This window comes from Panthera onca, chromosome B4 (assembly GCF_046562875.1).
Source record: "Panthera onca isolate mPanOnc1 chromosome B4, mPanOnc1 haplotype 2, whole genome shotgun sequence".
Taxonomy (NCBI): Eukaryota; Metazoa; Chordata; class Mammalia; order Carnivora; family Felidae; genus Panthera; species Panthera onca.
Window position 1 is genome coordinate 134,010,634 of NC_138345.1, and position 15,152 is coordinate 134,025,785.

At 50.3% G+C, this 15,152-nt stretch overlaps 1 protein-coding gene across 1 annotated transcript in view; it reads left to right on the top strand.

Moving 5' to 3' along the window:
• ZC3H7B (zinc finger CCCH-type containing 7B) overlaps window positions 1-15,152 on the top strand; it is a 61,887-nt gene that overhangs the window by 11,110 nt on the left and 35,625 nt on the right. The window contains exon 2 of the mRNA XM_060656230.3: window positions 15,004-15,062. Within this exon, the coding sequence (XP_060512213.2) occupies window positions 15,010-15,062 (53 nt within the window). The 5' untranslated portion in view covers window positions 15,004-15,009. The remainder of the gene's footprint in view (window positions 1-15,003; window positions 15,063-15,152) is intronic.

Below are 15,152 nucleotides of genomic sequence, written 5' to 3' on the forward strand. Positions count from 1 at the left end.
ATCGATTTGTGAGTCATCGACGTGACTCACGAGATCATGACATGCAAGAGCTCCTCTGGGGAGAGCATGTAGAGGGAGGAGGACAGAAGTGCTGTCCCTTAAATGGAAGCTCAGGTACGTTGGTCTTGAGACCTGGGCAGAGGAAGAGGAGCCCCTGACAGAGCAGGAGTGGTCAGAGAGGTGTGAGGAGGACGTGGCAGACGCAGCTGAGAATATACTGAAAAAGGCAAGTGAAGAACTGTCCCTCTACGGGACTCAGCAACTAGAAGGTTCCTGGAATGGGGAGGACCCTTGGCAAGCACCTTCGGTGGAGCGGGACCGGGGCTGCTGAGATTTGGGGGGTGCAGGGGGAGGTAAGGCTCTAGAGACAGTGTGGACAAGAAATGTTGCCAAGGAGGGGCGTCTGGGTGGTTCAGTCGGCTAAGCAGCCGACTTTGGCTCAGGTCATGACCCCGCGGTTCATGAGTTCGAGCCCCACTTCGGGCTCTGTGCTGACAGCTCAGAGCCTGGAGCCTGCTTTGGATTCTGGGTCTCCCTCTCTCTCTGCCCCTCCCCTGCTCATGCTTGCTCGCTCTCTCTCTCTCTCTCTCTCTCAAAAATAAATAATAAAAACATTTTAAAAAGTTAAAAAAAAAAAAAAGAAAAACAAAGAAACAGAAATGTGACCAAGGAAAGGAGGAGAGGTCGTGTATGATCCAGAAGGGGAGGGAGTTACTTGGAGGTGGCAGAGACACCAGCATGCTGACAGGCTGCGGGGTCCTGGGACTGGGTCCTGTTGCCTCATGGGCAACAGAGATGGTGATATGTGTGGGCCCTGGGGCCAGGCTGCCAGAATTTGAATCCCAGCTCTATCGCGTACCAGCTGTGTGACCTGGGGCAAGTCACTTCACTTCTTTGTGCCTCTCTTTTCTCCTCTGCAAAGTGAGACTAATAGTCTATCTCACAGGGGGTGCTAGAAGATATTATGTATAAAGAGATCGTGAGGTGCATAAAAAAAAAAAAAAAAAAAAAAGAGAGGGAGATCACGACAGCCTCTGGCATGAGGTAACCACTCAGAAAATGTTATTACTTGATTATTTCAAGTATTTCTGTTTTTGTCATTTATTTAACACTCATTGGTTCTTTTTTTTTTTTTTTTTTTTAATGTTTATTTATTTTTGAGACAGAGAGAGACAGAGCATGAACGGGGGAGGGTCAGAGAGAGGGAGACACAGAATCCGAAACAGGCTCCGGGCTCTGAGCTGTCAGCACAGAGCCCGACGCGGGGCCCGAACTCACTGACCGTGAGATCATGACCTGAGCCGAAGTCGGCCGCCTAACCGACTGAGCCACCCAGGCGCCCCTCATTGGTTCTTTTTAAAAAAATTTTTTAAATATCCATTTATTTTTGAGGGAGAGACAGAGTGCAAGCGGGGAGAGGGGGAGAGAGAGGCAGAGAGAGAGAGAGAGAGAGAGAGAAGGAGACACAGAATCTGAAGCAGGCTCCAGGCTCTGAGCTGTCAGCACAGAGCCTGACAAAGGGCTGGAACCCATGAACCAAGAGACCATGACCTGAGCCGAAGTCAGATGCTTAACCAACTGGGCCACCCAGGCGCTCCAACACTCATTCATTCTTATCTATATAATGCCTGGGTTGGATGAGTTAATATTCATTCATCCATTTCTTTTGAATTTCTGAGTCTTTCATCTTCAAACTCTTCTCCAAAGTGGGTGGGGGGGGGGCGAGGGGGGAGAAACACAAAAAGCAAACAAACAAAAAACCCCTTCATGGTTCTCAGGTCAATGGTTTGGTCTTTTTCTTGGGAAGAACAGCCCATGGACATTTGGGCAGACCTGCAACACTGGGTTTAAAACCAGGCTGCTGGGGCGCCTGGGTGGCTCAGTCGGTTAAGCGGCCGACTTCAGCTCAGGTCATGATCTCACGGTCCGTGAGGGCTGTGAGTTCGAGCCCCGCGTCGGGCTCTGTGCTGACAGCTCAGAGCCTGGAGCCTATTTCAGATTCTGTGTCTCCCTCTCTCTGACCCTCCCCCGTTCATGCTCTGTCTCTCTCTGTCTCAAAAATAAATAAATGTTTAAAAAAAAAATTTTTTTTTAAACCAGGCTGCTGGTTCCCACTTGGGCTCTGCCCTACTGGGTTGATCTCAAGTCAGTCATCTCATTTTGCGTTTTAGATTCAAGGTGAATACTTAATCTGTGGGGAAAAAAAATCTAAATTATTCTAAGGTGTACAAAGCAGAGTGTTCTGTGTCCTGTTGCCCCTTGGCAGGTCCCAGTCCCCAGAGAGAACCAGTTAAATTGGAGAATATCTGGCAACCTTCTCGATGTAAACACACATTGCACACAGATGTGATCATACGACACACAGTGTTCTGGAATCTGCTGCTTTTTTTCTTTCTCAGTGTTGTATGGCGGCATCTCCATGACGATGCACGTAGATTCAATAGCTGCACTGTAAGGGGTATTGTGTAATTTAACGGATTAAGCTAATTCTCTACTGGTGGACATTAAAGTTCCTTCTAGCTTTTCACTCTGTAAAAAAAAGACATCCTGTGCAAATATAATTGAGTGCTTGTACAAGGATTTGGGTAGATTAAGTTCGCGGAAGTGAAGTTTCTGGGTCGAAAGGGCGCTTTATCATTTAGAAGGAGTTTGGCTGCAAGTAACAATTCCTACCTCAAACCCGGAGTTTATTATAATCTCACGTGATTAATGAGGCGGAGCAGTTCCAGGATCAGCTAATTTATTGGGCCGGACACGTCATTCAACAGCTTTGCTCTGTTTTTGCGTTCTGCCGTCCCAGCGTGTGCATCTTCTCGATACTCCCCGTCCTACAGCAGCAAGTAACAGATCATTGCTGCTGCCCTGTACTAAGTGTGAAGAAAACCGTTCCTTGGCTGACTTCCCCTCCTTTCTCATTGGCCAGGACGATGTCACATGCCCTTACCTAAGCCAATCACTGGCATCCAAAGGGACGGTTGTGATTGGCTTAATCCAGTGCAGGTTCACCTGAGTGACTGGGAAAGGAACAGCCTTGGGGCTGTTCAGGGAGGAAGAGGGGCAAACCCGCCGGCTTCCTGGTTTTGGTAGATGTTGCTACGCCGCTTCGCAGCGATGCTGCCATTTCGCCCTGTCAGTGTATTTGCAGTGTTGGAAAGTGCCCATTCCTGCACCTGCATCAGCTAGGCTCTCTTCTTACCGTGCTCTCAGAGGTGAAAAGTTGTTGCTTATTGTGTGGTTCTTTTATCAGTGAGTTTGAGTGTCTCTTCTTCATGATTCATGTTTCCTGTGGGTTTCCTGTTTATGTTCTCTGCCCCTCTTTTTAAGTAATCATAATGATTATAAAATAGTAATGGTTGACATTAAATGCTTATCCTGCCCCTGGCATCTCATTGAACCTTCACAACAACCCTATAAAGAAGGTATTAGTAAAAAAAAAAAAAAAAGAAGAAGAAGGTATTAGTATCCCTGTTCTAGAGATGCGGCGACGTGAAACACAAAGAACTCAAGCAGCTTGTATACAGTTAATAAGGAACAGGTCTCGAATTTGAACCCAGGTGTGAAGCTGGGTATGTGGTCACAGACTGTGCTGACATGTTGGAATTGTTTCCTGTTGGTTCCTTAATTCACGGCTATTTCTGCGAAGAGCCGTTTGAAGTAGGTCCCGCTTGAAATTCCCAAATTGTAAGAACATGGACCTAGAGTAGGGGGGAGGGGACTTCCCCACCTGGCAGTGGGGTCCTGGGGAGACTTGGGCCTGTTTTCTCCTTTGACATTTTTTATCCCTTGCACTTTTTTTCTTTAAAAAGATACAAGATTTGGGGTGCCTGGGTGGCTTAGTCAGTTGAGCATCCGACTTCGGTTCAGGTCATGATCTCACAGTTTGTGAGTTTGAGCCTTGCATGGGGCTGTGTGCTGACAGCTGGGAGCTCAGAGCTTGGAGCCTGCTTCAGATTCTGTCTCCCTCTCTCTCCACCACTCCCCCACTTGCTCTCTGTCTCTGTCTCTCAAAAACAAATAAACATTAAAAAAAAAAAAAAGACAAGATTTGGGGAGCTGGGCGGCTCAGTCAGTTAAGCATCCTACTCTTGGTTTCAGCTCAGGGCATGATCTCACAGTTTGTGGGTTTGAGCCCCATGTCGGGCTCTGTGCTGACAGCATGGGGACTGCCTGGGATTCTCTCTCTGCCCCTCCCCTGCTCGCTCTATCTCCTTTTCTCAAAATAAATATTACAAAAAAATAAAATAAACTCGTTTAAAAAAAAAAAAGACAAGATTTGGGGAGCCTGGGAGGTTCAGTTGGTTGAGTGTCTGAGTCTTGATTTTGGCTCAGGTCACGAGCCCCACGTTGGAATCTGCACCGAGAATGGAGCCTACTTGAGATTCTCTCTCCCTCCCTCTCTCTCTCTCCCTTTGCCCCTCTCCCCTAGACACACACAGTCTCTCTCTCTCAAAAAAAAAAAAAAAAAAAAAAAAGACAAGATCCATTTGGCCCATGTGCTCCTTGCTCTTCTAGCAAGTGCCCTGAGCATGTCTCACCCCTACCCTCACCAACCATGCCCTACCCCTACCCTCACCATCAAGGAACTCACCTCCCTCTTCAGCTGAGAACAAATGATCTTTGAACCACTGTCTCAGTCTGCTGGGGATGCTGTAACAAAATACCATAGACTGAGTGGCCTAAACCACAGAAATCTATTTTCTCACAGTTCAGGAAACTAGAAGGCCCAGGTCAAGGGGCTGGTGGATTCAGTTTCTGATGAGAACCCTCTTCCTGGCTTGCATATGTCTGCCTTCTCATTGTGGCCTTATCTAGCCTTTCCTCTGGGTGTGGACAGGGAGAGAGAGGGAGTGCTCTTTAGTGTCTCTTCTAATAAAAACACTAACCCTGTCAGGCCAGGGCCCCCACCTTATGACCTCTGTGGAGGCCCTATTTCCAAACAGTCATATTGGGGATTAGGGCTTCAACATGTAATTTTGGGGGGATACAAGCATTCAGTATATAAATTCTGCCCCTTACCCTCCTCCCAATTCATGTTCTTATCATGTGCAAAATGCATTCATTCTGTCCCAACAGCCCCCAAAGTCTTAACTCATTCCGGCATCCACTCTAAGTCCCAAGTCTCATCTAAATATCTAAATCAGGTCTGAGTGAGACTGGAGGTAGATTCATCCAGAGTAAATTCCTCCCTGGCTGTGATCCTGTGAAACCAGGCAGGTTATGTGCTCCCAAAAAACAATGGTGGGACAGGCGTAGGAAAGACATTCCCATTCCAAACGGAATCGGTCGCAAAGAAGAAAGAGGTGAGGTGCTCCAAGCAAGTCTAAAACCTGGTGGGGGCAAATTCCATTTGCTTTGAAGGCTTGAGAGTCCTCTTTGGCTTGCTGTGCCTTCTTGCTGGCTCACTGGGGCACAGCACCAGCCCCCCCGACGGCTCTTGCAGTGGGTCACCCCCTGCAGCTCTAAAAAATGAATTGGTGGCCCCACCCAGGCAGCTCTGATGATCTGTGGATCAGGGTCAGACTTCCTTTTTTTTGAAGGATAGAGCGTGTTTGCATCCAGGTAGCTCTATGGTCCGGTCCTGTAGAATTCAAGAAGTCCAGCAGCCTTCCTGCATTCTGCTGTCCACTTTTCTCTGACCCCTTTGGTTCTAACGGGCAGAGTTTCTGTTGATATAACCCCATCTCTATTTCTGACTTCTGCCGCTAGCTGATTAAGTCTGTGGTTCACACCCATACTCACCTCATCAAGTGGCTGTTCAGCCACATCCTTACTGTTCTCTTCAGAACACGTGTTCCTTTTTTTTTTTTTTTTTTGCGATATGAATAGGCTGAGAATTTTCCAGCTCTTCGAATTCTGGTTCCTTTTGTTTAACAAATTGAATTCTTCAATTCATCTCTCATCTCTCAAATTTTACTATAAGCAGTAGGGAGGACCCATGCCACACCTTCCATACTTTGCATAGAAGTCTCTTCTGCTAAATATCCATTTTCATTGCTTGCAGATTCTACCTCTCAGAAGAAACTGGAACACAATTTATCTATCTATCTATCTATCTATCTATCTAAGTTTATTTATTTATAATCTCTGCACCCAACATGGGGCTCAAACTCACAACCCTGAGATCAAGGATCGTGTGCTCATCCTGCTGAGCCAGCCAGGCTCTCCACTAGAACACAATTTAGCCAAGTTCTTTGCCACTTTGGGACAAGGATCACCTTTCCCTGAGTTTCCAAGAACTTATTCTTCATTTCCATCCGAGGCCTCACCAGAATTGCCTTTAACACCCTTATTTCTACCGGCCATCCCTTCGTGGCAGTCGGGGGTTTTTCTAGCTGCACCTCAAAGCTCCCTGAACCTCCTCCATATGTTTAGGTATTTGTTACAGCAGCACCCCCACCTCTTGGTACCAACATTTGTACTCACCTACTCAGGCTGTGGGAATAAAGTACTGGCTCAGAGCTCTACCCTAATGACCTCACTTAACTTGAATTATTTCTTAGAGGCCCCATCTCCAATCCAGTCCTACTGGGGATAGGGTTTCAACGTACGTATTTGGCGGGGCCACAAACATTCAGTTCATAGCAACCACCCATACAAAGGTTCTCCCAGAGGAAAGACATTGGGAAGGAGGGAGGGGCGTGGGGACTCAGGTGTTTGCTGGGACTTGGGGGGCTTTTGCTTACTTGGCACTTTAACAAGGCTGTCCAATGCCCATCTCTCCAGGCCCTTTGAACCCAGGCTGTAGGGTCACTGTGTGGCCTTGAGCAACTTTCCTGGCTTCTTGGAACACTTTTTCCCTCCCTGATGGGGTTGTAGTGAAACTTAAAAAACAAAACAAACAAACAAACAAAAAAAATCACATTTATTTAACGATGTCTCATTTTCAGGTACGGTAAAGCCAGACACAGAGCTGCTTTTTTGTTCAAAACCTGTGACTTCTCATCTTACTTTAGGGTGAAGCCACGGCCCTTGCTCTGCTGATGGAGACCTCACATATGGTCTTCCCTGGTAATGTCACAGACCTTCCCATACACCACTCTTCCCACTGCCCACTCTGCTCCATCCACACTGGCCTCCTTGCTCTTCCTCAAATACACTGATCAGTCTCTACCTCAGGACCTTTGCACTCACCATTCTTTCTGCTTGAACACGTTTCCCCATGTGGCTTGCTCCCTTCCATCATTTTGATCTCTGTTCAAATTTCAAAGTTCAAACTTCCCTGAGTCTGCTGTATAATTATAGCACCCTGTCACTCTATCACCTTATTTTTTTCCTTTCCTATGTGTATCCTTCCTGTGTGACGTTATACACTTATTTCTCCTATCTCTCCTCCACCTGCACATATACTCTAAAAGAGGACTTTGTCACTGTTGTTAATTGCTAAATCCCCAGGGCCTAGAACATTTTAGGAATCCCTTAAGGGCTCATCGCACAGGTGGCTGGCTGGCTGCCTCCAGTGAAGCTCCTTTTTCTTCATGTTGTGGCTGTGGCCCTGCAGCCTGGTTTCCCCACTAAACTGTGAGGGGCAGGGGTTTCGTTTCTGTCATGGCTGAGTCCCCTGCCTCCAGAGCAGAGCTTGGCACAATGGAGGAGCCACTCACATTTAATGGCGGACTGAGGTCCTGATTGTTGCTCTGCCCACTTCCCCCTGCTCGCACAGGGCCGCTGCCTGGCAGCTGCTGTGGTTTTCCTTTCCAGGTGGTATGCTTCATACTTTACTTGCCCCTTCCATCTGGGTGTCTGGCACTTAGCAGGTGCTCTTTAGCTTACTTTCTGAGAGGCGCACGACCGGGCAAACCCAGACGTAGTACCCGACCACGCAGCTCTTGGGGTGGTCTGTCCCCCTCCTCGTTAGCAGGGCCCACGAGAGCGACCAGCAGAAGGTCCTTCAATCAGGGAGAGGTGAACCCCGTATCTGGTACATGGTAGGCACCCGGGAGACGTGGGTTTCCTTCCCTTCCTGCCACCTGACCTTCCGGCTTTCTCCTAGTTGTGGGCCAGGCCTGCTGGCTGACCCCTGTTGGCAGCCTCGAGGCGGGTTGGGGCCTGGGCTTCCCCATCCTCGTGTCTGTGCAGATTGAGGGGTGCCACAGGGACTTGTTGGGGGTGGGGGGAGGCTCGAGCCAGTCTCAGTGTGAGTGTTTCTGGACAGGTGTCCTGTAAGGAATGTCCATTCTCTCCCAGTCTTCTCAAGAAACTTGTCATTCTCCTTCACGTCCAGCTCGGGAACCACCTCCTGCAGAGCCTTCCCCGGTTCCCCAGTGGACCCACCGCTCCTTCCTCTCAGGTCCCAGGCCCTTTGCACCCACAGCCAGCCTGCATCACAGCTGACGGCCCACCTGTCTTTCCCCCTGCCCCCCCGCACTGGACCAGGAGGTCCTGGTGGGCGGGACTGGGCCTCAGCCACCAATTCATTTTGTGTCTCCCCTGCCCCCACGCCTAGCACCAAGTAGGGAGGGCATAAATGTTGGTTAGACTGAACTGTACCCTCACTCTCCGGGGCTCTCTCAGAGGATACTAACTCATCAATGTGTCGGGGGAGTCAGAAAATCTTCCCGAAGGAGGGGGGATTCCCTCCTCATCCTGGGCCCCAGGAAGACCTGGGCCTCCAGCTTGGTGTTAGTTTGTATTACTCTGAATTTTAGCAGTGGTTATACTCTCACTGGAGAGGGGGTGTCTGAAGGCCCAAGCCATATGCATCTCCCCCAAGCATACCTGGTTTCTGGCTGATCTTGCGTATGGTGGCACTTTTTTAACGTTTATTTATTTTTGGGACAGAGAGAGACAGAGCATGAATGGGGGAGGGGCAGAAGGAGAGGGAGACACAGAATCGGAAACAGGCTCCAGGCTCTGAGCCATCAGCCCAGAGCCCGACGCGGGGCTCGAACTCACGGACCGCGAGATCGTGACCTGAGCTGAAGTTGGACGCCCAACGGACTGAGCCACCCAGGCGCCCCTGGTGGCACTTTTTTTAAGCACTGCAAGGGCCCAGCCCCTTGGGACAGCCCTACCAGCCTCTACCAGCCTGGCAACATTGCTTATGAAATAAAATCGGTTTGCCAGCCCTGGCCTAGGGTCTATACTCTCAGCTGAATGACCCTAGAGTGGTCGATAATAGATCCTAGGACAGGACATTGGAAGAAGCATAATATTTTCACACAGAAGTCTTCCCCCAAATTGCCCCAGAGACCTCTGCCTTTCCTGGGCCATGAGTATTCAACACCAAACACGGGCTGAGGTGCCTAGGAAGGTTCCTAAGTGGTTCTACCTCTACTGTACCCTCGAGGAGGGAGAGCAGCAGCCTCTTTCCTGACCTAAAGTCAGCATTTCCAGGCCTGGCCCCCACTTGCTGGCTGCAGGCCTTGTGACCTCTCCGAGCCTCACTTTCTCCATCTCTCAAATGTGGGTCCCAGATCGGCTGAGCCCCGAGGGTCATCAGTCAAGATCAGATAAAATGTGAGAGATGTCAGGGATTTCATGAACTATTGGATGCAGCCTGACAGAAGGCCTTCCCTTCCCTGACACCAATGAGCCAACTCCTATTCACCCTTCAAAGCCCAGTTCAAATGCCGCCCCCTTTGTTTCCCAAATGTTTCAACTTTTTTGTGCCTCATCCCAGCCTGCGTTTACCACAGAAGTCTGGTTTGGGGTGGGGTTGGTGGGATGTTCTTGCCATGTCTCTAATTAGGTTATAAGACCTGGGTGCAGGTGGCCACGCTGGCCTCACCTTATAAAATGGGCCTGTGGCAAATGTTGAATGCCCCCCATAGAAATCCTGACCTACAAGCTACCACTTGAAAAGTGTCTGCTATGTGCCAGGCTCTGAAATGAGGACCCTCCTCTGTATTCAGCCCACCAGGAGGTGCTGTTTGTAACCCTCGTTGTACAAAGCGGGAAGCTGCTAATCAGGGAGGTAGAGTAGCCTGCTCTGGGATTTGAACCCTTCTCCGTGGTGCGGGCACACAGCAGTGCTGCTGCTCTGGGTTTTTGGTGGTCAGAGAGGAGGATCCGCCCAAGGCTGTGTGCGGAACCTCCTTCATAACCACCTGGGGCAGGGAGTATTTTTTTCCTTGGCATTGGATGCAGACTTAGGAATTCTCACTTGGGATGGATCTGGGCAGTGCTTGTTTCTGGTAGGTCTGCTCAGACTCCAGGGCTGGGAGGAGACTGGACAGCACTCCCCTCTGACTGCTACAGTTTTCTGAGAGAACTACAGGCTGAACAGGGCTGGGGGAGGGCAGGGGGGCAGCCGCTCCCACCTGGTGTGAGCTGGTGTGGAGGTGTGGGGAAATGTGACCAGTGGGAGAGAGTCCGTGAAAGAGACTCGGAGTTGAAGAGAGTCATCAGACACTCTAGGTAGGGGAGGGCAGGGTCGGATTTGTGGGCCTGAAAGCACCCCCCCCCCCCCGCCGTGATGGCCTCAAGGAGGTGGGGCGGGGGGGGGGGGGGGGCAATGAGGCAGCTGGTCCCCTTGGCTGGGGGCAGGAAACAGCCCAGGTGGTAGGGAGGGATGGGGGCTGGATTCTGACCTAGGGCAAAGTGACAGGGCTTGGTGGTCATGGCCGTGACCAAGCCCTGTAGTGCTGCTTGTCTAAGCCCATGGGGGTCTGCTCCCCTGCCACAGGTCTGCTGCCCACGCTGGGCCACACTGTGTGGTGACGGGTGCACCCTTGCTTCTCCCACCAGGTGAACCTCTCTTCCAGGGCCAGGACTGGTCTCACCCATCTGTGGTTCCCCAGGCTCCCAGGAAACAGGACAAATGGGTATATGATGGTCCCATCAAAGGGAGGGAGAGAGGGGCGCCTGGGTGACTCAGTCGGTTAAGCATCCGACTTCGGTTCAGGTCATGATCTCGCAGTTAGTGGGTTCACACCCCGCGTTGGGCTCTGTGCTGACAGCTCAGCGCCTGGAGCCTGCTTCAGAGTCTGTGTCTCCCTCTCTTTCTGCCCCTTCCTCCTTCCTTCTCTCTCTCTCTCTCTCTCTCTCTCTCTCTCTCATGAAAAAAATAAATTAAAAAAAAAGGGAAGGAGAGAGACTCCATGGAGGAGCTAGGCTTCGAAGGAGGAATGGGATTTCCTTCACAGGATGGCTGCCCAGGTGGAAAGAAGTGCAATGGCAAAAGTTGGGGGACAGGACGACCACCACAGACCGTTCTGGCTGGAGGCCTGGAGGGGAGCTTGAGTGTGGGCGCGATGAGCACTGGTTTCCTAGACAGGGAAGCTGCGGACAGAAAGACCGACCAGGAGGTGTGCTTGGCAAGGCGAGGTGGTCCAGACCCATCACTGCCTGTCTCCTGCAGAACAGGGTCATCCCAGGAAACACCTGAGTTTTTTTGCAGGAGGGAGGAACAGGGTTGGATAACACATATCCCCAAGGTTGTTGGACTTTATTTATTTATTTATTCATTCATTCATCCATTATTTTTTTTTATGTTTACTTTTGAGAGAGAGAGAGCACGAGCAGGGGAGGGGCAGAGAGAGAGGGAGAGAGAGACTCCCAGGCAGGCTCCGCACTGTCAGCGCAGAGCCCGATGAGGGGCTCAATCCTGCGAACCCTGAGATCATGACCTGAACCGAAATCAAGAGTTGGTTGCTTAACCGACTGATCCACCCAGGTGCCCTGTGGTTGTTGGACTTGTCCTGCTCCAAGCGCTCTGCACGTGCTGTCTCCTGAGCCCTCCTGACAGCCAGTGGTGCAGGAGCTGCCTTCAGCCCCATTCTCCCCATTAGGAGACCGTGGCCCAAAGTCACACGGCAGGTGTAAATGCTGGCATTCACACTCCCATCTGTCTGAGTCCAGAGCCCTGACTCATGGCCCTGGCAGGGCAAGCAGATGTCTAGTGGGCACATGGGCCCTGGCCCTGCCCAATGTGAGGATCTGATGCGGAGTCTGAAGACTCGTGTGGCTTCACCCCTCCCTGGGAAGGACACATGGGAGGAGCGAGATCCAGGGAACCGAGATTCCCGATCTCACACTCTTAGAGCCTCACAGCCACCCTGCCAGGCAGGGCTTATCAGCTGACAAGTTACACAGAGGAGGAAAGTGAGGCACAGAGAAGTGAGATGGCCTGCCCTGGCCACACGGTGTCTCACAGCTGTGGGCGTGGCCAAGGATGTGGCGTTTGGTCTAATAGAGCTGTTTGCCTGCTCATTGGTTGAGTGGCCTTGGCAAAGAAATTTCATTCTTTGTGCCTCCCTGTCCTCATCTGTAAAATGGGTTAGTGACACCTGCCCCTCTTACTGGACAGGATTGTGAGGATGTGGTTGACCGGATGGAAATAAAGAACAAGGTAAGGAAGTTTTAGAAGGTATTAACACACTTGCTCCCTCCCCAAAGTATCTGGGTGTTTTTATACCTGTTTTTTTTTTTTTTTTTTAATTATCTTTTTTAAAAAATTATTTATTTATTTTTTAACTTACATCCAAGTTAGTTAGCATATGGTTTCAGGAGTAGATTTCACTCCTGAAACAATGATTTCAGAAGTGGATTCTTTAATGCCCCTTACCCATTTAGCCCATCTCCCTTCCCACAATCCCTCCCTTAACCCCGTGTTTGTTCTCTATATTTAAGTCTCTTACATTTTGTCCCCCTCCCTGTTTTTATATTATTTTTGTTTCCCTTCCCTTATTTTCATCTGTTTTGTATCTTAAAGTCCTCATGAGTGAAGTCATATGATATTTGTCTTCCTCTAATTTCACCCAGCATAATACCCTCCAGTTCCATCCACATAGTTGCAAATGGCAAAATTTCATTCCTTTTGATTGCTGAGTAATACTCCATTGTATAGATATACCACATCTTCTCTTTATCCATTCATCCACCGAGGGACATTGGGCTCTTTCCATATTTTGGCTATTGTCGACAGCGCATGCTATAAACGTGGAGGTGCATGTGTCCCTTCGAAACAGCACCCCATATCCCTTGGATAAATACCTAGTAGTGCAATTGCTGGGTTGTAGGGTAGGTCTATTTTTAGATTTTTGAGGAACCTCCGTACTGTTTTCGAGAGTGGCTGCACCAGCTTGCATTCCCACAAACAATGCAAAAAGGATCCTCTTTCTCCGCATCCTCCCCAACATCTGTTGTTGCCTGAGTTGTTGATGTTAGCCATTCTGACAGGTGTGAGGTGGTATCTCACGGTGGTTTTGATTTGTATTTCCCTGATGATGAGTGATGTGGAGCATTTTTTCATGTGCCAGTTGGCCATCTGGATGTCTTCTTTGGAGAAGTGTCTATTCATGTCTTTTGCCCATTTCTTCACTGGATTATTTGTTTTTTGGGTGTTGAGTTTGATAAGCTCTTTGTAGATTTTGGATACTAACCCTTTATCTGACGTGTCATTTGCAAATCTTCTCCCATTCCGTCGGTTGCCTTTTAGTTTTGATGATTGTTTCCTTCCCTGTGCAGAAGCTTTTTCTTTTGATGAGGTCCCAATAGTTCATTTCTGCTTTTGTTTCCCTTGCCTCTGGACACATGTTGAGTAAGAAGTTGCTGTGGCTGAGGTCAAAGAGGTTTTTGCCTGCTTTCTCCTCGAGGATTTTGATGGCTTCCTGTCTTACCCATTTTGAGTTTCTTTTTGTGGATGGTGTAAGAAAGTGGCCCAGGTTCATTCTTCTGCATGTCGCTGTCCAGTTTTCCCAGCACCACTTGCTGAAGAGACTGTCTTTATTCCATTGGATATTCTTTCCTGCTTTGTCAAAGATTAGCTGGCCATACGTTTGTGGGTCCATTTCTGGGTTCTCTATTCTGTTCCGTTGATCTGAGTGTCTGTTTTCGTTCCATGTTTTTACGCCTTTTTATACCTTGGTGCCCCTGCTCATGCCTTCGTACCAGCCTTCTGCTGATGCAGGCCCACCTTCCCGGCTGCCCACCATCCTCTCTCTGTAACCACTCGATGGGGGGAGAGTGAGGGCCACACTGTGGGGCAGAGCGTGGAAGAGGCCCGTGAGTGGCCTGGACGGAAAATGCTGGCTTGAGACCAGGCAGCTTCCAGCCCCTTTCCCGTGGGGTGATGGAGCCCCAGGCTCAGGTTCTGACTCAGGAGGAGGCCCACCCCACTCTGGGCTGCCACTGGGTAGGACCAGCTGATCCCAACTGATCTTCTAGCCCATACATAGTGCCACGGGAGCCAGCTGGGCCGTCAGGGTCTGGCGGGGAGCTCCCAGCCCCTGGGGGCTTTGCCCTAAAGACCAAACCTCTAGCTCTACTGCCGAGCCTCCCTTCTCCTTAAGCAGTTTCCACTCGCTGCCTCTCTGGAGCAGGCCCCCTGCGCGTGCTCAGTGCCATTCAATTGCTGTGCAACTTCAGGCCTGTCCTCAGCCTTGCAGAGCCTCTGTCTTCCTCATCCAGAACATGGGCGATTCCCTCCCTTGCCAAGACAGGGCACACACCATGCCACCTGGCCTGCTCCAGGCCAGGCTGGTTCAAAGTGCAGAGGGGCTGCTGGTGGTAAAAGAGGATGGCCTGGGTTCAAATCCTGCCTCAGCTATGAGCGGGCTCAAGACTGGGGCTCCCTGAACTTGTTTTCTCCTTGATAAAATGGAGGCAAAATGACACCTGCCTCGTGGCACTGTTGAATGATTCAAAGAAACCCTTATACAAAGTGTGTGGTGCTGCATTGTAGCTATGGTCACTGGCATCGTTTTGCATTTTCCCTGTCTCTTCTCCCTGGACTGAGTTTGCTGTTCAACAAGGTGTTCTCCTGGGACTTGAGGGTGTCTGGTGCAGCACTGCAGCCCAAGCCATGTGTGAGAAAGGGCAGGAGGCCTCCATGCAGCTCCCTGCCCATCAAAGGAACAGCACAGAACCAGAGTCCAGCGGGGCCTGGGCGTGCAGGGCAGGAGCTGCGTGGTCTGGTTCAGACGGTCTCTATAGGTCACTGCCCCTCAGCGTCACCTGTGAAATGGGATGAGTGCAGGAATGAGAGGGAGTGCACAGTGGGATGGGGACTGCGACCAGCCACCGGCCCCTGCTGACTAACTGATGGACTGTTCTCTCCCCCAGAGACTGATGGAGAGGCAGAGACGGAAGGCGGACATCGAGAAGGGGCTGCAGTTCATTCAGTGAGTGTGGGGCTGGCTGGGCGGGCGGGGGGCCAGGGACGGCCATGCCCGGGCTCTCTCCAGCTCTCCCTTTTCTTCTCGCTCATCCTT